General features: G+C 53.2%; 7 protein-coding genes across 7 annotated transcripts; 4 read left to right on the forward strand and 3 right to left on the reverse strand.

Moving 5' to 3' along the window:
- Positions 1 to 615: 615 nt before the first annotated feature.
- Positions 616 to 2,148, forward strand: CPAR01_02271 (major facilitator superfamily transporter; the record flags this gene model as incomplete). The annotated part of the gene is made up of 1 exon (XM_060486559.1): positions 616 to 2,148. One exon carries the CDS (start codon positions 616 to 618, stop codon positions 2,146 to 2,148), a length of 1,533 nt encoding a protein of 510 aa, XP_060353887.1.
- A 390-nt stretch (positions 2,149 to 2,538) lies between these two features.
- On the reverse strand, positions 2,539 to 4,130 carry CPAR01_02272 (uncharacterized protein; the record flags this gene model as incomplete). Its single annotated transcript, XM_060486560.1, has 6 exons — positions 2,539 to 2,562; positions 2,640 to 3,014; positions 3,067 to 3,143; positions 3,203 to 3,641; positions 3,724 to 3,791; positions 3,845 to 4,130. 6 exons carry the CDS (start codon positions 4,128 to 4,130, stop codon positions 2,539 to 2,541), a joined length of 1,269 nt encoding a protein of 422 aa, XP_060353888.1.
- Positions 4,131 to 6,063: 1,933 nt separating this feature from the next.
- CPAR01_02273 (uncharacterized protein) lies at positions 6,064 to 6,873 on the forward strand (the record flags this gene model as incomplete). Its single annotated transcript, XM_060486561.1, has 2 exons — positions 6,064 to 6,471; positions 6,538 to 6,873. The coding sequence occupies 2 exons, from the start codon at positions 6,064 to 6,066 to the stop codon at positions 6,871 to 6,873; spliced, it is 744 nt and encodes a 247-aa protein (XP_060353889.1).
- A 1,592-nt stretch (positions 6,874 to 8,465) lies between these two features.
- Positions 8,466 to 8,963, reverse strand: CPAR01_02274 (uncharacterized protein; the record flags this gene model as incomplete). The annotated part of the gene is made up of 2 exons (XM_060486562.1): positions 8,466 to 8,509; positions 8,735 to 8,963. The coding sequence occupies 2 exons, from the start codon at positions 8,961 to 8,963 to the stop codon at positions 8,466 to 8,468; spliced, it is 273 nt and encodes a 90-aa protein (XP_060353890.1).
- A 2,604-nt stretch (positions 8,964 to 11,567) lies between these two features.
- CPAR01_02275 (NAD dependent epimerase/dehydratase) lies at positions 11,568 to 12,638 on the forward strand (the record flags this gene model as incomplete). The annotated part of the gene is made up of 1 exon (XM_060486563.1): positions 11,568 to 12,638. The coding sequence occupies one exon, from the start codon at positions 11,568 to 11,570 to the stop codon at positions 12,636 to 12,638; it is 1,071 nt and encodes a 356-aa protein (XP_060353891.1).
- A 145-nt stretch (positions 12,639 to 12,783) lies between these two features.
- CPAR01_02276 (aldehyde dehydrogenase) lies at positions 12,784 to 14,438 on the reverse strand (the record flags this gene model as incomplete). Its single annotated transcript, XM_060486564.1, has 4 exons — positions 12,784 to 13,070; positions 13,164 to 13,958; positions 14,011 to 14,065; positions 14,133 to 14,438. 4 exons carry the CDS (start codon positions 14,436 to 14,438, stop codon positions 12,784 to 12,786), a joined length of 1,443 nt encoding a protein of 480 aa, XP_060353892.1.
- Positions 14,439 to 16,012: 1,574 nt separating this feature from the next.
- On the forward strand, positions 16,013 to 20,240 carry CPAR01_02277 (xanthine dehydrogenase; the record flags this gene model as incomplete). Its single annotated transcript, XM_060486565.1, has 3 exons — positions 16,013 to 16,191; positions 16,263 to 18,464; positions 18,515 to 20,240. The coding sequence occupies 3 exons, from the start codon at positions 16,013 to 16,015 to the stop codon at positions 20,238 to 20,240; spliced, it is 4,107 nt and encodes a 1,368-aa protein (XP_060353893.1).
- Positions 20,241 to 20,312: the final 72 nt, after the last annotated feature.

Genomic DNA, 20,312 nt, shown 5'->3' on the forward strand with positions numbered 1-20,312 from the left:
AATCTGTTTAACAATTGAAATTCTAGTGAATTCTTAAGAACAGATCAGTGCTCTGAAGCCAATATTTCCAGCCAGCGAAAGGCGGCATTCTGGATATAATAAAAGAAAGCTGTCACAGCCATGTTTACTATGACGAGAGGAGAAAATGAGTGAACCCGAGGATGTAGCTGACGAAAGCCCTAGATGAACAGATGAGCTGTTCAGTCTTCTTTGTATTAATGACAAGCCAAGGAATTGGCGTCTCGTTGCACAAGTGCAATTGTGCGACGCAAAAAATCCGTCCTTCAGTATGATTAAATACAGCCATGAAATTGTTTGTTGAGAGTTGGGACGGTACTTTGGTTAGGTAGCCTAACCTGATTAGGAAGGCTAAAAATTGCGGCGGTCTGACATAAGACCGAGGTGACGCGCTCTCAAATTATTAACAATGTTAATTGTGTTTCATCTCACTTTGCTTACCTACACTTAATTACTCAACAAGTGACTTCGTCACGTCGCCTGTGCCTGGAACACAAGCTCTGAGAAAGGGCCGACCAAACCAGGGAACCATCATCTTCTAGGGTAGGCAGTTGTGTTGCTCATACGAACACAACCGCACATTCTTACGCCATCAAGATGGCGCCGAACCAGAAGCCGGCAACCGGCGACACCTTCAGTCACGACGCGACGGAGACAACTCCATTGCTCATCGCCGGCGATATCGCTCCGACCGCTGATCCCGATGTCTCCAAGGCCACAACACTCAATGAGCCATCCCAAGAGAATGAGACTCTGGACGACGACGATAAGCCATTGCCGGTATGGCAAGTCTTTTGGCTATGCTACGCGCGACTTGTAGAGCCCATGGCCTTCTTCTGCATCTTTCCGTATATCAGCCAGATGGCCGAAGAGAACGGCCACCTCGCCAAAGCGGACGTCGGGTTCTACAGCGGTCTCATCGAGTCACTCTTCTCGCTGACCCAGGCCGTCGTCATGATCTTTTGGGGCAGACTCTCTGATCGGATTGGCCGCAAGCCCGTTCTTGTCTTCTCCCTCTGCGGTGTTACCATCGCCACATCCATCTTCGGCATGGCACAGACCATTTGGCAAATGATCCTCTTCCGGTGCCTGGCAGGCGTGTTTGGCGGATCCCTTGTCACGATGCGCACCATGATTGCTGAGCACGTCACCCAAAAGACGCAAGCCAGGGCCTTTAGTTGGTTCGCTCTGAGCGGTAACCTTGGCATCTTCTTCGGGCCCCTTCTCGGCGGAGCCCTCGCCGATCCGGCGCATCAGTACCCGAGCGTTTTCAAAGCTCAATTCTTTTTTGACTACCCTTACGCACTATCCAGCTTCTGCGTGGGCTTCATTGGTTTGACGGCGACCATCACTAGCATATTGTTTGTCGAGGAAACACTAGTCAAGGAGAAGCACAGCAGCAACGACGATGCAGCAGCACCGCCCAAGAAGGACAAGGGCTCCATCAAACAGATCGTCAAGTCGCCAGGCGCTTCCAATGTCCTCTTCGTGTACGGTTACCTCATGCTCCTCGCATTGTCCTACACGGCCGTCGTCCCCGTCTTTTGGTTCACCCCAGTCGAGCTTGGTGGCTACGGCTTCACCCCTCTGCAAATCTCCGTTATGATGTCCGTCAACGGTATCGCCCAAGTCTCATGGCTTCTCATCATCTTCCCGCCACTGCAGCATCGCATAGGCACGAACGGTGTGCTGCGTGCCTGCGCCTATGCGTACCCTTGGTTCTTCCTCATCTGCCCTCTCGGCAACGTCGTCCTTAAGCTCGGTGTACACAATCCGGCCTGGGTCACGTTCTTCTGGGTCTTCATGCCCATTGCTCTCACTATCGGCTGCGGCGTGAGCATGAGCTTCACTGCCATACAATTGTCGTTGAACGATATCTCGCCCAGCCCTCGTGTTCTGGGAACGCTGAATGCTTTGGCTCTTACCGGAGCGAGCGTCATCAGGGCATTTTCTCCGGCCTCATTCACCACCCTATTTGCCATAGGTGCTAACACTCAGGCCCTAGGCGGTTATGCAATCTGGGTTCTGATGGTTGCACTCGCAGCTGGGCTGATTTTCGCCGTGAGGAACCTCTATGGGCCGGAGGATTTGAAGAAGGCCAGGGAACAAGAGCAGGCTGAGTCATCTTAGATAGACTACGTTACGGTACTAACTTCATGTTGATGTATCTTTGCAGCATTCTGCTTGTCGTAGAATCATATGCGCAGAGAAGTCAAAACAGAAGCTGCTCTTTGAGGCAACACTTGAAATTTTGTACATCATGAAGAACCCTATTCGTGGCTCACTCACATGCATTTCCACAACCGAATCACTTTGAACATCTCGTCGAGGCCTTGATCTGAAAGATTTGAAGCTCATGCTTCTTTAGCATAATTATACTAGATACTATTACAGGTTATTTACAGACGATGTTCATTCATATGGGTATTCCGCCAGCATCTGTCTCGTCATATCCCCGACTTCCTTTTCCTGTTAAAATCCGGCAAGACAGACTCCGGTTCTACCGGCTCCGTCGTTATCTCAACCTCGCGATGCTGCCATATCCTGTTATCTGAGTGAGGATACCCAGAGTTGCTTTCTTTAGAGATTTTCTTCCCGTGGTAGTGCTCTCGCGCACTCACACCCGCTTCATGCTCGGGAAAGTTGTCCCTGGCTGGGCTCCGCACGGTTACGCTGACCGTGCTCTGAGGCATCAGCTCGACGTCATTTGAGCTACGAGAGCTACGGTCATCGTCGCCTCCGCCCATTGTGCGAAGGCCGATGCCGTACTTGGACTCCTCCCGAAAGTTCGGTTTGGCGTTGGCTTCGGGAAGCTTGGACCAGTCTTTCGAGCCATCCCTTGCATGAGAGGCGTTTCCGGATCGTCCGCCGCCGATGGTCATGCCTGCTGACCTTCCTGTCGACTTCTTGTTGAAGGACGACTGGGCGTACTTATCCAGACCACTTCGTTGAGCGGATTCAAGGAGACCCTTCCAGAGTACACGTACGATTGGACCCTGTGCACTTAATCAGTCATGTTATCATCAACGTTGTCATTGCTAGACTTACAAGAGTCGGCAAGCATGCAGACACGATACCACTGCTGATTTCAATGATGTTCCAGGCCAGGCCTTGAGCCAATGAGTCTATCATTGTTGAGTTAGCACGAAATAGTCAGAGAGTTCATCCGCGTCAAGAGACTTACAAGGAACATCGTTTTTCGTGTATAGCAAGAAAATTCTGAAGCGGTAGACACTACAGAACACGACATAGCTTCCCAGCAGGAAAGTAAAGAGGACCAGGATCCGTTGAGCTCGATTCATCTGGAGCTTCAACACGTGGGGTATCGGAAGATAGAGAATCGCAACGTCGACAATGATGCTCGGCACAGCGATGGCAAGTTGCGTCAAGAAGAGGTTGATGCAAGTACCGGGCTTCCACGGTTCCCATAGCGTGTTCAGGGGAAGACACTGTATTGAGGCGGCAACGACGCAAGCAAGCGTCCAGAGCGATGTCAAACTGCCACATATCCATGCTCCCTTGCGGACTTCTCGCATTGGAAAGATGCGTAGGTACAGCAACAGCAGCGCTATTTTGTATACGTTGACTCCGTTGACGTACAGAATCTCGGCACCGATCATGGTCTACAGAAACAATGTTAGCTTAGTCCTCATGGGCTGGATAGTAAAGCGAAACTGCACAGCGCTAGAGAACGCTGATGCGTACCTTGTCGAGAAACTGCAGCTGTTCTAGTGTGAGGCGACCTGAATGCAGTCCAATACCAGCATCAACCACTTGGCGAGAATGTTAGCATGTCTTCGTACTCTCATCTTCCAATGCCACTTACGGATGAGATTCATGATCATGTTTCCAATCAATATCACTAGAGCGAACAACATCGTGTAGTCATCTTTGAGGTATCTCGCACCCTGCAGGTGACGAGCCATGAACCTTAACCCAACCACAAACGCAGCAAAGACAGTGAAGGCGATCGTAATCGCTCGTACATATGGACGGAGATCCTCGGACAGGTTTTGATCTTCAGCGAAGTCGGCCAGCTTCTTCAGATAGTCCCTCTGGGGTTGATCGATAGTCGGATCGTTGTACGGGTATGTCACCATAGTGGCTGCCATGGCGGGTGGCTTGATGGCCACGCGGGCTCTCGTTGAACAGCGGTCTATAGAAAACGGGTCGTCGTCGATGGTAAGTGGAGGGGGGTTACCGAGTAAACGGACGCAAGGGGGGTCGACGACACCGGCCACACCACGTGGGGATGGGGAATCATTTTATTCTGAACATTTTCTGGGGGAATGCCAGATGCCTTCGTTGCCGCGGGCTTTGCTTACACAAAATCTAGCAGGAGAGAAAAAGCAAAAACACGTGCGACAACCCCGTCGTCGTCTATCACGGCCGCAGGTTTCGGGCTCTTGGACCCGTTCGTTTTTCCCGAACCACTGTTGCATTCCCAAACTGTCAATCACTTCTGTTTTGACATGTCAATCTGCCCCCATTGCGACTGCTACCTCGGGTAGGGGCCCAGAGAGAGACAATAGGTGGAACTGCAACCGAAAGAAGCAACGAAAAGGGGAGCGAGCACGCGGCGAAGTCCCGAGGAGTTGTCGGGTTTGTCAATCTTTGTCAGTTATGAGGAGGAACCCCATGAGGGTTGTCCAGACATCTGTGGACTCTGGACAGGGTGTGATGTCGTAAGGAGGCTAGGAGTATAAATTGTTCCAGTCCTAGTCTAGTCTTTCTTCTTTCTCCGTCTTGGGCCTACACAAGCCGGCCCGCAGCACGCTACAGACACTAGGAAACATCGTTACCAACGTCCGATAGACTCGGATTAGGAAGAATGCTTCCGGCGCACGGCTCTCGTTCTGGGGTCTCGCATCCAAACTCGAAAAACCGTTGGAACTGATCCTACGCTAGTCGACTAGTTCGGGGGAGATCCCCTCTTCTAGACCCGCCTCTAGCAACTAGGGCCCGCATGCCATGCCCCTTGACGTCCGGGCGCATCCATGCATGCACAGGGTTGACATCGACAGATCAACGCCAAAACCACGGCAATTGTGGCCTCTGTACAGCTCCCGGAAGAGAGCTGTTGAAGACGCGGATGGGGGCCACATTGAGTCAACAACCCTGTAAACTGTACTCAACTTCTCGCGGTGGGCCACGATTCCTTCCTGTGCGTCATTATCGTCAAATACTAAGTGGAATATTGACATGAGGGATTGCTTTTTCTTTGGGTATGAGGGGCAAGTTGAAAACGACAAGAGATATAATACGAAGCTTGCCCCAAGCCCCCGAGTCCTCGACTGCCGAGGTAACATGGAGAAGATGGTTGCAAAAGGCCTCGGAGACTAAAGCAAACTACTTAGCGAGATGCCTGAACCTCAAAAGGAAAAGAAATGCTGAACAATCCAGAACGACGTCGCAGCACAAGCTACTCCGTACACAAAAGAAGATCCTGCCACATGTATTCTTCAAGCTGCAAGCCTGTAAGGTACCGAGCCCCTCTCGTCCTTTTGTCTCCGCTCGATCGAACCGGGTGTTCACTTTGCGCCATAACCTGTTCCGTCATGACCCCCTCAAGTTGCCCCCCCTTCGACCCCTTTTCACAACTGGAGCAACCCACCGCCAACGTTGGGCCCTTTGTGGATAACTTCGGAGGACCGCGTAAACCTCTCTGGCGGACCTCAAGGACTCAAGACCTCTTGGCAATATCCGAGAGACTACCCGGCGCTCATCCCGCTGTCACGCGTCGTTCATCGCTTTTGGCCGCTGTCATTTCGGCGATATTGCTTGCTGAGGATGTATATTCATGCCTTGATATCTATAACAGATACGAAGTAGTACTTTAGAAAGGCCACCTGCCTCAGTTCATCACTTGCCTCTTGTTGTTGCTACCAGGCAGGCTACACATTCCTTTTTAGAGTCCCCCTCGATCCAAGTCTGCACGCATCCCTCGCCCATCTCTGCCCTTATTCTCATCTCGTCAATCTCTGACAGATCCAAGATCGCATCACTCGTGGTTCTCCAGTTGTCACGTCACATTCTCATTACACAATGAAGCCCTCAATTCTTATTGTCCCCGGCGCTTGGCAGCTGCCCTCCGCTTTCCAGCCTTTCGCTACCGAGCTGGCCGGCTCCGACTTCAACGCCTCCATCGTAGCTCTCCCCACCGTCGGCGGTACCACCACGCCCCTGGCATCCCTCTCCGACGATGTTGCCGCCGTGCGCACCGAGCTGGACAAGCTTGTTTCCGATGGCAAGGAGGTCGTCATCTACTCCCACTCCTACGGTGGTGTCGTGGCCAGCAACGCTGTTGAGGGCTACGACGTTGCCACTCGCTCCGCTGCTGGTGCTTCTGGTGGTGTTGTGAGCATCGTCTACGCCAGTGCTTTCATGCTCCCCAAGGGTTCCAGCTTGCTCGACCTTCTCGGCGGCGAGCCTCTTCCTTGGATGATTGTCGAGGTATGTAACCCAATACCCTAGTTCCCGTCGGTTACGAAACGGTAGTCATACTAACATGCATTATAGGGGGACCGTGTTGTTGGCAACGCCACTTTGCTCCCCGAGGTCGGCTTCAACGACCTTCCTGCCTCTGAGCAGGAGAAGTGGGCGTCCGAGATGACCTGGACCGCTCTCGGTGCCTTCACTAACGCCTCCGGCTACGAGCCCTGGAGCAACGGCATCGACTGCGCCTACCTCTATGCCACTCTTGACAACGCACTGCCTCTCAGCTACCAGCAGGGCATGTCCGCCGTCCTGCCTGCCGGCTCCAAGACGGAGACCGAGCCTAGCGGTCACTGTGCTCACCTTAGCAGGCCGGCAAATGTGACTTCTATCCTCAGCAGATGGTACCCGGGCAACTAATTGCCGCGGCGCGTCGACATGTGAAACGGAGAGTTTTGGGGTTTCGTGATAGCGGCGTAGCGGCGTGCGGAAAGCGCAGATCTAAATGAGCCAAGTAATTCGAATAATACCTCCAAAGAATTGATGTAACGCTGTCAAATCCCTTCAGTGGGCCTGTTTTATTTGTGACGCGACTTCGACAGCGGCCACAGTGGTGTCTGCCCCGTGGTTGGATGGAGCAACAGTGTCAAAGAGACTTGGCGAACTGGCGAGTCACTAACCTAGCTGGCCACGTTGAGGCAAGGAAATGCCAGCTTTTCTATCATCTGAAGACATTCTTGATCGTAACGGCCCGAAAGTCCTATCGTGCCACCATGAACCGTTCATGTCCCCAGATCGTTCGCGAATGAACCGTGATCCTCTCTCTGTTGGTGGCCATCTCCACATGACGCCTGTCAAGCTGTCAGGGGATAGATATCGGGAATAATGGCTTTCGTCTGGTTTTGGGTGGGAGCCGGGAGAATCAACAAGCCATGCCCATGCTAGGGTGGTGCTGAGAGCAGATTTTCTCGCCTACCAAACACCGAACCCCACAAGGATCCTTGAAGGTTCGACAGTTGACCTGAAAGGCGGAACCTCTTCGATGAGCGATCGGGTAGCGTGCTGTAAGTGAAGACGCTCCCTAGCGGTCAGCATCTCCAAAGAATACGAGTTTCTCTATCCAGATAGTTGTCACGGGCGTGGAAACGAGTTGCTGGCTAATTCAAACTGCTGTAGCGGAACAAATGCGTCTACTGGCACTATTGTATGTTAGTTTGTGCCGGGAGTTCCCTGTCTCTTCGAAAACTACTGGACTTGAAAACAGTAGACACATCCGTATAAATGGAACCGTTTCGTCTTCCGAATACCAAAGAAGAGCAGTCCCTTTGCCATGAAGCTGCCAAGCGAAAGGTGTGTTACACATAGGCGGGATACGCTTTTCTCCACGCCTCAAGGACTACGTTCCTACCTTGTGTTTTTTTACGTAGCAACCCACTCGCTAACAACATCAGGAAAGGCAATTTCTAGCACTACTGTATTTATTTTTCTATATGAGAGCCTCAAATTTCTCTGCGTTAGCCTAAAAGTTGCCAAGCAGCAATTTACTCTTTAGGCTTGGCTGTCATTGATATCTTGGGAGAAGATCTGATGTTTCCATATGGATGGTATCTCGGGAAAGGGACCGCGACAGGGGGGATTAAACGAGGTGATATGTAATCATGAATCTGAGGCCGTGGTAACTGATAAGCTAGGTATGTACCGATTGGAGAACACATACTATCTCGATCGACTTTTAGAGCAGCCAATCTAGGATGGACAGATAATACCTTCACTGACCTGGCGGCATCAGAAAGAGACTCACTTAGTTGGTGATATAATTACCCCATGGAGACATCGTGATGTAGTTCTGTGGAATCATCAGATCTATCGCATAAGTTAGAGCGGGCCTACTAGATTTAGTTGGAACTGGGAAGCATCAAAACTGTAAAGCTGGCATGTTTGTATTGAACACATGATCAGTATAAGACTTGGTCACCTTGAGTCTCCGCCATCAGTGCCTTCAATGTTCTTTTTCACGGGATATCATTGCCAAGAGCAAAAGCCACCCTGAACCTCGCTGCTATTGTACAAATGCGATGTTCGCATATCGCAACTTCAAGCCTACCATGTCCACCCCAACACTGTTCATTGCAACCAGAAAGCTTCTTACATCATCCTGAAGAAATTGAGTCGACTCAACCCGACTGGTTTTGATGCATACCGAGCACGCCTGAACACCGTCGACGAGTTTTACTTCGGTTTAATATTGCTCAACACGCTCCCGTAGACTGAACAGACAAACCCTCGATGGGGCCATTGGTGACGCTGACTTTACAGTCCCTACCCATGGCGAACTGCACATACGGTCCCTGGGGAATCGAAACACCTCCAGTGTCGCCAGCGCCGACACATCCGCCAGCTTGTCCTCCTCCAGAAGCGGTGAAGGCAAATCCGCAATTGCCTCTAGCTTGCGGATGAGCTTGGACCGTCGCAGCGCAAAGTGCAGCAAGAGCGAAGATGAAGCGAGCCATCTATTGTTCACTAAATTAGCTCTTGACCAGGTGTAGGCGTGACAAGGATGAACTCAAATTGAGGTTATTCGTTCAGAGGTTCAAGGCCTGGGGAGTGTGAAGTGTAAACAACGTTTTGCTTGGTGAAAGTGTAAGATAGTAAGGTTACGAGCCGATGGGATGAACTAATGGCAACCAATGGAGTTGACAACTTGTCTATTATATAGAGTTGACGGGTTCCTATTTCCGAACGCGGGATGGTCTCCAACTACCAGATTCCCGAAATAGCCATTTAGCTATGGCGAAGTCATGATCGCTGGCACAGATTGATTATCAGCCCCACTACCTTGGCGAGTTACAAATGGATTTCGCAGCGCACTCGTGAAGTGACATGACTAAGTCATAAACTTACATATATCAAGAGCATGACGATCTACATGACCGAGGGAGCTTGAACCAACCACAAAGAACGATTGCTCTCGCTAAAGTCGCATGACTCTCTTGTGAAACTGCTTCTTCAAGTGCAACAGTCCGTTGTTTTCTTACCGCTTCTACAGAGAATAGGTAATTTGCAGCGCAAATCCCTTTCTACGGCAACAAGTCTGCCAAGTATGGAAATGAGAGAAGCCAAGATTAGAAAGTCGCTACGAAGACGGGTATTGAGGAGAATGCAGTGTCATTCATACCATCGTCAACGAATCGATAATCGTACCCGGGAACGAATATGGTACAGCTAAGTTCAGAATAAATGAGTCTTGCCTTGATTTCTTTGGGTGGTGATGTTTCGACGACTACTAATGACACCCGCTGCATTGGTGGCTCATCTCGATGACGCCTGAGAAAACCCTGGGCTGGAAGAGATTCAGCAACAAGTCCGGCAGCTCAACTTTTACTTGTCATCTAGAGCTTAGGAACAAGCACCTTGCACCGACGGTAACTCTGGTGTGGCTATGTACCTCATCGATTCAGGAATCAGGGCCATAACCCATGAGCACATCAAGACATCAAGGTTGGACTCGGCCGCCGAAAGGGTCAAAGACCGCTGGGTGCTATAGATACAAGTCAGCTGCCGCAAAGTCTCAATTGGCCAAGTCCTTGGGTTCTTTCACTTGTAGCCGCTGATTGAGAAAGTCTCGATATGCTCACGGCGAATCACTGGGCCATAATCACTAGCTCGTACAGTCATCGGTCACTGTGATGGTTGGTGTCCTCTAATGCGGCTGCGCTGCTCAAGTTGCCGCCGTTGGAGTGGCTATGATCTTGAAAGGGAGTATTGATACAATTCCGGCTCGAATCGTCAACATTCTCTGGAGTATCCAATCAATCATGGCCGGTTGGCCCAATGGCAAGGCGTCTGACTACGATTCATCAGTTATCAGGAGATTCTGGGTTCGACCCCCAGGCTGGTCAATATTTTTGACCCTGATGCGGCATTTCCGTCTTTTTTTTTTTTTTTTGGCGCTTGTGGACGGGGGCGACAGGCCCGGCAAAATGGGTCCTTTTCGGGGCAGATTGTTGAGGTTCTTGCCGGGATTGGCTGGTAGTTTTTGGAGTAGTCCGTACATCGGCCCGGTGCGGAGGCGGGGGTTACGGGGGCACATTCATACGGTCGGTAGGGAACGTGGGGGTTCCGTTCGACTTGCAAGGGCGACCGAAAACGTCCCGGCCTACCTTGTCTTATACATTCGTGCAAATAGGCCCCGAGCCGAAAGAGTATCTGTCGGATGTAATCTGGCTCCTGTGTATGCTAATGAGTCGATGCTGGAGTTGCCATGGGTTGCCTAAGGTAGAATCCAACCAGATAAGCATCTCCTACATATGATGCCCGCTTACGCAATAATTTGACCTTTTCTAAATACCAATCAGATAGTGGGATGTTGCGATAATACCATTGGTTGATACGTGCAATTCGTTCCCAGATACGGCAAACCTTTCCGCGGCCGATGGTTTAGGCCCCTTGAAACTCTAAAAAACAAAGCCGGCAGTCAATTCGGAAGACGTACGTACTGCTTCTTCAACCACCCGAGACGGTAAAACTCACGGAGCACTCTGCGATGTCTGCATCACCTCAGCAGTTAAAGCTTGCCTCGTGTACCAATTACCCCTCCCTCCCACCGGCGCGGTCTTCGGATAGCTCTTGTTCACCGTAGGCTGTAGCCTATCCCGCCTATCTACGCCCCGAACCCCCGGTCAAAGTTCCAATCGCACTTCTTATCCCAAAGTTTAATAAAGACCGTTTTCTCCGACGAGCCTGACCGTACCGCGGCAAATTCTTCAACTGGTACCGATAGTCGGGTACGTTAAGACCAATGTGTCGCTTTCGTCGGAAAGTTCCATAATCTTGTCGGTCACTTTTTGTACGAGGTAAGGTATGGTGGCCTTGGAAGGAAGATACGAGAGGAGGAAGGTGGAAAGCTGCTGCGAGTCATGGAGCTATATTTGCTGTAATGGCAAGTTTCCACATGTCATCGGAGGGGTCGGAACTGTTCCGGCAGCGCTGCGAACGGTATTATAAAGAAGCTCAGAATGAAGCTCAACAATCACATTGAAGCCGGAGGGTGGTTGCTAGATCCCAAAAGCCGATACCAAGAGTAAATAGTCATCATCACAACAAGCCTCCCCAAGATGCCTCTCCGCGTCCTCCTTACCGGCGCAAACGGCTTCATAGCCCAACACATCCTCGCCCAGTTTCTCGCAGCAGGCCACTCCGTTCGCGCCGTCGTCCGCTCCCAGTCCTCCGTCGACCAGCTCCACGAGACCTTCGCCTCCTACCCCTCCACGCAGCTCGACTTCGCTCTGGTCCCCGACATCGCCGCCCCGGGTGCCTTTGATAACGTCCTCGTCTCCGACCATGCACCCTTTGACGTCGTCCTCCACACGGCCTCGCCCTTCAACTTCCGCAAGGGCAACTCCAACACCGACTTCCTCGACCCAGCCGTCAAGGGCACGACCGAGATCCTACAGGGCGTGGTGCGCAAGGCGCCGACCGTGAAGAGAGTCATCGTCACGAGCTCCATGGCCGCCGTGATCGACATCACCAAGCCCCCCATCTCCGACCCGCCCAAGATTTACAGCGAGAAGGACTGGCTCGGCGTCTCGAGGGAGGACGCAGAGGCGTCAACGCACCCCGCGATACCCTACGTCGCCAGCAAGAAATTCGCTGAAAAGGCAGCCTGGGCCTTCCTCTCCTCCGAACCTAAACCCGCCTTCGACCTCGTCACAATCTGCCCGCCCATCGTCTACGGACCCCTCTACGACGTCTCGGCGACGGCATCCCCGCAGAACCTGAACGAGAGCAACCACATGCTCTACCAGAACCTCTGCGGGCCGTCACTCACCAAGGAATCGCCGGTCCCGCCTGAGATGCTGCACCTGTACGTCGACGTGCGGGACGTCGCGCGCGCGCACCTGCTGGCAGCGACGACGCCCGAAGCGGGCGGGAAGAGGTTCCTGGTGAGTCCCGGGGGCGTGTCGAACCAGCGACTGGCGAATATTTTGAGGGAGAAGCTGCCGCAGTGGGAAGGGCGGATACCAAAGGGGGACCCGGCCAAGACGGCGCTGGCGGAGGGCATGTTTGGGGTTGATGCGTCGTTGGCGGAGAAGGTTCTTGGGATGGAGTATAGGAAGTTGGAGGATACCATTGGGGATACTGCGGTGCAATTCGTCGAGCTTGAGAATCGCGCAAAGACTGCTTGAGCGGTGTGAAAATATTGGGTCCATTTGTATGAACTACGTCTTAGCGAGACTAGACTATTGGTACGAGTCTCTGGCTACAGTAACACGCTTAAAGTAGCATGTAATAAGTCTTCTGGAACGCTTGTTTGCCATCTTGTCGGGTTGATCAACTCTTGCCAAATTGCAGACTTTGCGTGTAACAGTATGAATGAAGGCCGTGTTTGCCCATCTCGCCCCCATGGCCGCTGTCCTTCATGCCGGAGAAGTAACCTCCGTGGTGCGGTATCTCGGGGAGGTTGATAGCGACTGTTCCCGCCTCTACCCTCCGGGCGAGGCTCTCGGCACGGCCTAGATCGCGGCAGTAGACAGACGACCCGAGACCAGCGTTGGCCAGGTTGACTCGCTGGAACAACTCGTCTTCCTCTGTCCAAGATAAGATGGGTACTATCGGGCCTGGTGGCATAGTCAGCATGGTTAGCTTGTGCGTGAGAGCAGAGAGAGGCGGTATCTAGCTCAAGATACTCGGGAAAAGATTAGCCGGCTCACCAAATTGTTCTTCCTTGACCAAGATAGAGTCATCAGGAGGCTTTGTGACAATGGTCGGGGGTATCCAGAAGCCTTTGGAGTCTTCGGGATGGTCCGCAGCAATCATATTGAAGCCATTCTTCTTGTAGTGGTCATAAATATCCTTGACAACGTTATACTGCATCTTGTTCGAGACGGGGCCGAACAAACTGGGTGCGTGGGCATCCTTGGTGATGACATATTTCTCGGCAACTGCGCTCTTGAAGGCATCCAGGAATTTTTCATACACCGAATCGTGGACGTAAACTCGCTTCGTTGCGACGCACATCTGCCCGGCGTTGAAGAAGCATCCTTGCGCGACCTGTCCTGCCACCTTTGCAATGTCAATGTCGTCAGTCACGATTGCCGCGTCGTTGCCCGCTAGCTCCAAGGTTAAGCGCTTGAGCGTCTTTGCGCAGCTCGCCATGACGCTCTTTCCTGTGGCAATTGTCCCGGTGAAGCTGATCTTGGCGATGCCTGGATGCAAGGTCATTGCGATACCCAAGTCGACGCCGCCGTTGACTACCTGTACGACACCGGGAGGAAAGACGTCGATGAGCAGCTCGATGGATTTCATGACAGAATACGGAGTGAAGGGCGAGGGTTTGACGATGATGCAGTTGCCGGTGATGAGCGAGGATGCCACTTTGATGTTTGACAAGATGAGAGGGAAGTTCCAAGGACAGATAGCCCCCACGATGCCCAGTGGTTGGTGAGTGGCGACGATCTTGATGTTGTCGTCCTCGAAAGTGACTTCATCTTCGAGGTGAACATTTGCTGTTAATTGTAAGTATGAGCGAGTCAACTCAAGAGAACAGTGCAGGCATACAGTAGTACGAGGTTTGATTGCAGGTATTTGTGATTTCAATGTCGGCCATGAGACTCTAAACGCCACGAATCATCAGTATCTTCATCACTGGATTGATTTCATGATAAAGGTTATGGTATTACTGATTTTCCCGTCTCTTTCATGACGATTTCTTTCAGCTCATCCTTGTGGGTGGTATAAATCTCCACAATCTTGCGCAAGAGATTGGATCTCTCTTCGATCGTGGTCTTGGACCAAGTCTTGAGGGCCTTCTGAGCGGCTGCAACGGCCTCCTCAAGATCCTGGGTCGTGGCAAGGGGAGCATCCCAGAGCGGTTCCTCGGTGCGGGGATCTGTGCATTGGTGGTGGTTATCGCTCCCACGGCGCTCGCCGTTGATGACGTTGTAGAACTTCATGTTGTCCGCTGTCGAATCAAGCAGGTATCCCATGGCTGCGGAGAGTTCTGAAGAGGCAGATATGTCAGCTTAAGAATCGACGTGTCGGCAAAGCTATATCTACTCTCTACCTCGGTCATTGCACCGTCGAAGAGCCCAAAACTTGTCTCAGCCGGCGTAGCTGGAACGCAGCCGAAATGCCACGCTGCTCCATGTTCCTGCGGAGAAGGGAGGGGTTCGAGCTGTCGGCGATGTCAATCGGCCTTAGGCGTTCCGGATTTGGTGCCGGGCTGCTGACACGGCGGAGGATTTAGGTTTGACGGCAGTTGAGATAGACAAAGATGGAGCCGCGGGGGGCCTGCAATAAGCAACTCTCCCCGTTCCTCAGCCCGCATCCTCTGGGGTAAGCAATATAATCTTGGAAGGATTTGCCGGGGATCGGGGTAAAAGAGTTGTATGAACGGCTGGGGATAGATGACAGAGTTTGGTGGAGGGGGTTTGTCAGCGCCGGAGTGTTGATGAATCATTCTCGGTGACGGAGGGCTGGGATGCCCGTCTGTCATCTAATCATTTTCGGTGTATATCGGTGAGTAGAGGTGAGCAGAGGTGAGCTTTGGGTTGGGAGCATCGCTTCATCCTCACCAAGGCAAGGTAGACTTGATTGTGGAGCGTGGATTGAGCGTTGTATACATATAACGGGCCACGTGCCGACCGATCCCCGTTGATGCGTACAGTACAAGCTACAGAGTCGCATAGCATCTCCGAGTGCATTCGACTCGTTGAATAAGGTACAATTTCACATCGTATGCAGGGGTTCAAGATGGGAATCGGTGCAAGATGGAACGAATTGCATATCTGGACTTTCTCGCGATGCAGGCACGCAGGGTGGAAGATGCCGACCAAGGGGAAACGGAGCCGGCCGACAGAGGAGCCGCTGGTGAACGGCATGAAGCGCAGCGGGGCTGCACGGATCTTTCAGTGCTCATGGCTTCAACTGAAAGACGATGTCTCAGTGGCGGGGAAGCACCGGCCTTAGTGGGGAGGAGGGGGAGGGCCGATAACGATAACGCATCCCACCAAAATCGCAGATGCAGATTGGCGGGATCCGCTGATAAGCTCAAACTTGGGCCCTCTGATTCGCCAGACGCCCGTCGCAAACCGCAGCCAACATGTCAGCGACGCCCGACAGCTTTTGTTTTGTCTTGCCACAGCAATCACTGAGCACATGGAATCAGAAACCAGAGGGAATACCGCCCGTTAATATTTGCAAACACTTGTTCCCACGGATATAGGCGAGCGGAATGCAGTAAATAGACACACATATACTCCGTACACAAGTATGACTGGCTGACAAGTGGCCCATTCTGCAGCAAGCACTACTCCTAGGTACCTGCAGAGGCTTGGCTCAACCTGAATTAGCATCGTCTTCGCCTCTCTTTCTACAATAAAGCTGCGGGGTTGTCTCTCTTCCACCATCCTAAGCGCACCTACACCCCTTTCCTTTTCTCTCCTTTCCCTCTCCTTACACTCCCTCCTCTTCCTCCTACCCAAAGACCTTCGAAGCGTGCTGAGTGCTTACCTGATATCACATCTCACTGTGAACTGGTTCTCGGCAGCTTCCTGGCAACATGGCGCCTATCGCCATCTCCCCCGAGCGGGATGTCGGGCCTTTGAACTCGCTCACAACCAACTTTGACGATACGATTCGCTTCTACCTCAATGGCACCCGGGTCGTGCTAGACGAGATTGACCCCGAGGTAACTCTTTTGGAGTACTTGCGAGGCATCGGTTTGACGGGAACCAAGCTGTATGTCCAGGCCCTAGCTTTCTGGCCCGCAGGAGATTGAAGCAATCATGACACACACTAACACCCATCAGTGGATGTGGCGAAGGCGGTTGCGGTGCCTGCACCGTCGTCATCTCCCAGTTCAATCCGACGACGAAGCAGATCTACCATGCGAGCGTAAACGCTTGTCTGGCACCCCTAGCCAGTGTCGACGGCAAGCATGTAATCACCATCGAGGGTATCGGAAACACAAAGAGGCCACACCCCACCCAGGAGCGCGTGGCGAAGAGCAACGGCAGTCAGTGTGGTTTCTGCACCCCCGGCATTGTCATGAGCTTGTACGCTCTGCTACGCAACAACGACTCGCCCTCGGAAGAAGACATCGAGGAAGCCTTCGATGGCAACTTGTGCAGGTGTACCGGCTACAAGCCTATTCTCGAGGCCGCGCAGACATTTAGCGTCGAGAGGGGATGTGGAAAGGCGAGGACGAACGGTGGTTCGGGCTGCTGCATGGAGAATGGCAACGGCGAGAAGAAGGAGGGCGGATGCTGCATGGACAAGGCAAAGCTTGATGACCAACCTATCAAGAGATTCACGCCCCCCGGCTTCATCGAGTACAACCCCGATACCGAACTCATCTTCCCACCCGCCCTCAAGAAGCACGAGATGAGGCCGCTTTCGTTCGGCAACAAGAGGAAGAAGTGGTACAGGCCAGTAACCCTTCAGCAGCTGCTGGATATCAAGAGCGTACACCCTGCAGCCAAGATTATCGGTGGCAGCACCGAAACCCAGATTGAAGTAAAGTTCAAGGCGGCACAATACCCCGTCTCCGTTTTCGTTGGGGACATTGCCGAGTTGCGACAGTACGAATTCAAGGATGACCACCTAGAGATTGGAGGAAACGTCGTCCTGACAGACTTGGAGCACATTAGCAAAGTGGCAACGCGTCACTATGGAGACGCTCGTGGCCAGGTATTTGAGGGCATTTACAAGCAACTCAAGTACTTTGCTGGCAGACAGATTCGCAATGTTGGTACCCCTGCCGGGAACTTGGTTACTGCATCGCCCATCTCAGACTTGAACCCGGTACTCTGGGCAGCCAATGCCGTCTTGGTGGCCAAGTCTCAGAGCGAAGAGACCGAGATTCCCATGTCACAGTTCTTCACAGGATACCGACGTACAGCACTTCCTCAAGACGCCATCATTGCTTCCATCAGGATACCCGTGACGGCTGCCAAGAATGAGTTCTTCAGAGCATACAAGCAGGCCAAGAGGAAAGACGACGACATTGCCATCGTGACCGGTGCTCTACGGATCAAGATGGACGACGATGGCGTAGTGACCGAGTGCAACCTCATCTACGGTGGAATGGCGGCCATGACAGTAGCCGCGAAGAACACCATGGAGTACTTGGTGGGCAAGCGCATTGCCGAGCTCGAGACCCTCGAAGGAGCAATGAATGCCTTGGGAACCGACTTTGACCTGCAATTCAGCGTTCCGGGAGGTATGGCTTCGTACCGAAAGGCGCTCGCCTTCAGCTTCTTCTACCGTTTCTACCACGACGTCATCGCCAATCTCGGTGGGAAGAGCGAGCATATAGATATCGAGGCGGTCGACGAACTTGAGCGTGGCATCTCTGGCGGAACCGAAGACCACGGCGCGGCTGCTGCGTACGAGCAGGAGACCGTGGGCAAGTCCAAGAGCCATGTTGCCGCTCTGAAGCAAGTCACTGGAGAGGCACAATACATCGACGACATACCGGTGGCGAAGAACGAGTTGCATGGCTGCTTCGTGCTGTCGACAAAAGCTCACGCAAAGATCAAGTCGATCGACTACTCTCCCGCACTGGACATGGCTGGTGTCGTCGATTATATCGACAAGGGCGACGTCGATTCACCTGAGCAGAACCGCTGGGGCGCTCCCCACTTTGACGAGCTCTTCTTTGCCGAAGGCGAGGTCCATACTGCTGGTCAGCCCATCGCTATGATTTTGGCTACTTCAGCGTCGAGGGCAGCTGAGGCCGCACGTGCAGTCAAGGTCGAGTATGAGGACCTGCCATCAATCCTGACAATCGAAGAAGCGATCGAAAAGGACAGCTTCCACAACTACTACCGAGAGATCAAGAACGGCGACACTGAAGAGGCATTCAAGAACTGCGATCACATCTTCACCGGCACGGCGCGAATGGGTGGCCAGGAGCACTTCTATCTCGAGACGCAGGCTTCATTGGTAGTCCCCAAGCTCGAGGATGGCGAGATGGAGGTGTTTTCCAGCACCCAAAACGCCAACGAGACGTAAGCTCACGCTTCATTAAATCTGTGGTTTTTGTACTAACAGCTTGCAGACAAGTCTTTGTTGCTCGGATGACGGGCGTAGCAGCAAACAAAATCGTCGTTCGCGTCAAGCGACTTGGTGGTGGCTTCGGAGGCAAGGAGACGAGATCAATCCAACTCAGCGCACCGCTCGCGCTCGCAGCGAGGAAAACCAGGCGGCCGTGTCGCTACATGCTGACGAGAGAAGAGGACATGGTCACTTCAGGGCAGCGCCATCCGTTCTTGGGCAGATGGAAGGTCGGCGTGAACAAGGACGGCAAGATACAAGCGCTGGATCTCGACGTCTTCAATAACGCCGGCTGGACATTCGACTTGAGCGCGGCCGTCTGCGAGCGAGCAATGTCCCATTCGGACGGCTGCTACAGGATTCCCAACGTCTTCATCCGCGGCCGGCTGTGTAAGACCAACACCATGTCGAACACGGCCTTTAGAGGATTTGGCGGACCTCAGGGCATGTTCATTGCCGAGACTTACATGGAGGAGGTTGCGGATCGATTGGGCATGCCAGTCGAGAAGTTCCGTGAGATCAACTTCTACAAGCCGTTGGAGCCGACGCATTTCAACCAGCCCCTGACTGACTGGCACGTACCACTGATGTACAAGCAAGTTCAGGACGAGGCAAAGTACGAGCTGCGGAGAGAGCTTATCCGGCGCTTCAACGATGGCAACAAGTGGCGCAAGCGTGGCCTAGCCATCATCCCGACAAAGTTCGGTATCTCCTTTACTGCCCTCTTCCTGAACCAGGCGGGCGCTCTCGTACACATCTACCACGACGGATCCGTCCTGGTGGCCCACGGCGGTACGGAGATGGGCCAGGGACTGCACACGAAGATGACGCAGATCGCCGCACAAGCTCTCGAGGTGCCGTTGGACAACGTCTTCATCTCCGAGACGGCGACCAACACGGTGGCCAACGCCTCAGCGACGGCCGCGTCGGCCTCGTCAGACCTCAACGGCTACGCCATCTACAACGCGTGCGCGCAGCTCAACGAGCGCCTGGCGCCGTACAGGGAGAAGCTGGGACCCGGCGCGACGATGAAGGATCTGGCGCACGCCGCGTACTTTGACCGAGTGAACCTCTCGGCGCAAGGGTTCTACAAGACACCAGAGATCGGGTACACGTGGGGCGAGAACAGGGGCAAGATGTTCTTCTACTTCACACAGGGCGTCACGGCGGCCGAGGTGGAGATTGACACACTCACCGGCTCGTGGACGTGCCTCCGGGCCGACATCAAGATGGACGTCGGGCAGTCCATCAACCCGGCGCTCGACTATGGCCAGATCCAGGGCGCCTTTGTCCAAGGGTTAGGCCTCTTCACGATGGAGGAGTCGCTCTGGCTTCGCAACGGGCCGATGGCGGGTAACCTCTTCACGCGGGGTCCGGGAGCGTACAAGATCCCCGGGTTCCGCGACATTCCGCAAGAGTTCAACGTGACGCTGCTCAAGGACGTGGAGTGGAAGGACCTGCGGACGATTCAGCGATCGCGGGGCGTGGGCGAGCCGCCGCTGTTCATGGGCAGCGCGGTGTTCTTTGCGATCCGCGACGCGCTCAAGGCGTCGAGGGCACAGTACGGGGTGGCGGCGACGGTCGGGGAGGACCGGGAGGGGGATGGCCTGCTCAGGTTGGAGAGCCCGGCTACACCCGAGAGGATCCGGCTAAGCTGCGAGGATCCGATTATGAGGAGGGCCAGGGTGCTGCCGAAGGAGGGGGAGAAGAGCTTTTTCGTAGCCATTTAGCAACGGGCGCCAAGACATTTTTTCGGTTTGCATGGGATTCTTTTCTTGTTTTCTTGGAGGGGTTAGGTGCTC

Source organism: Colletotrichum paranaense (genome assembly GCF_030867605.1).
Source record: "Colletotrichum paranaense strain IMI 384185 chromosome Unknown Scaffold_2.1, whole genome shotgun sequence".
NCBI classification, from domain to species: Eukaryota; Fungi; Ascomycota; class Sordariomycetes; order Glomerellales; family Glomerellaceae; genus Colletotrichum; species Colletotrichum paranaense.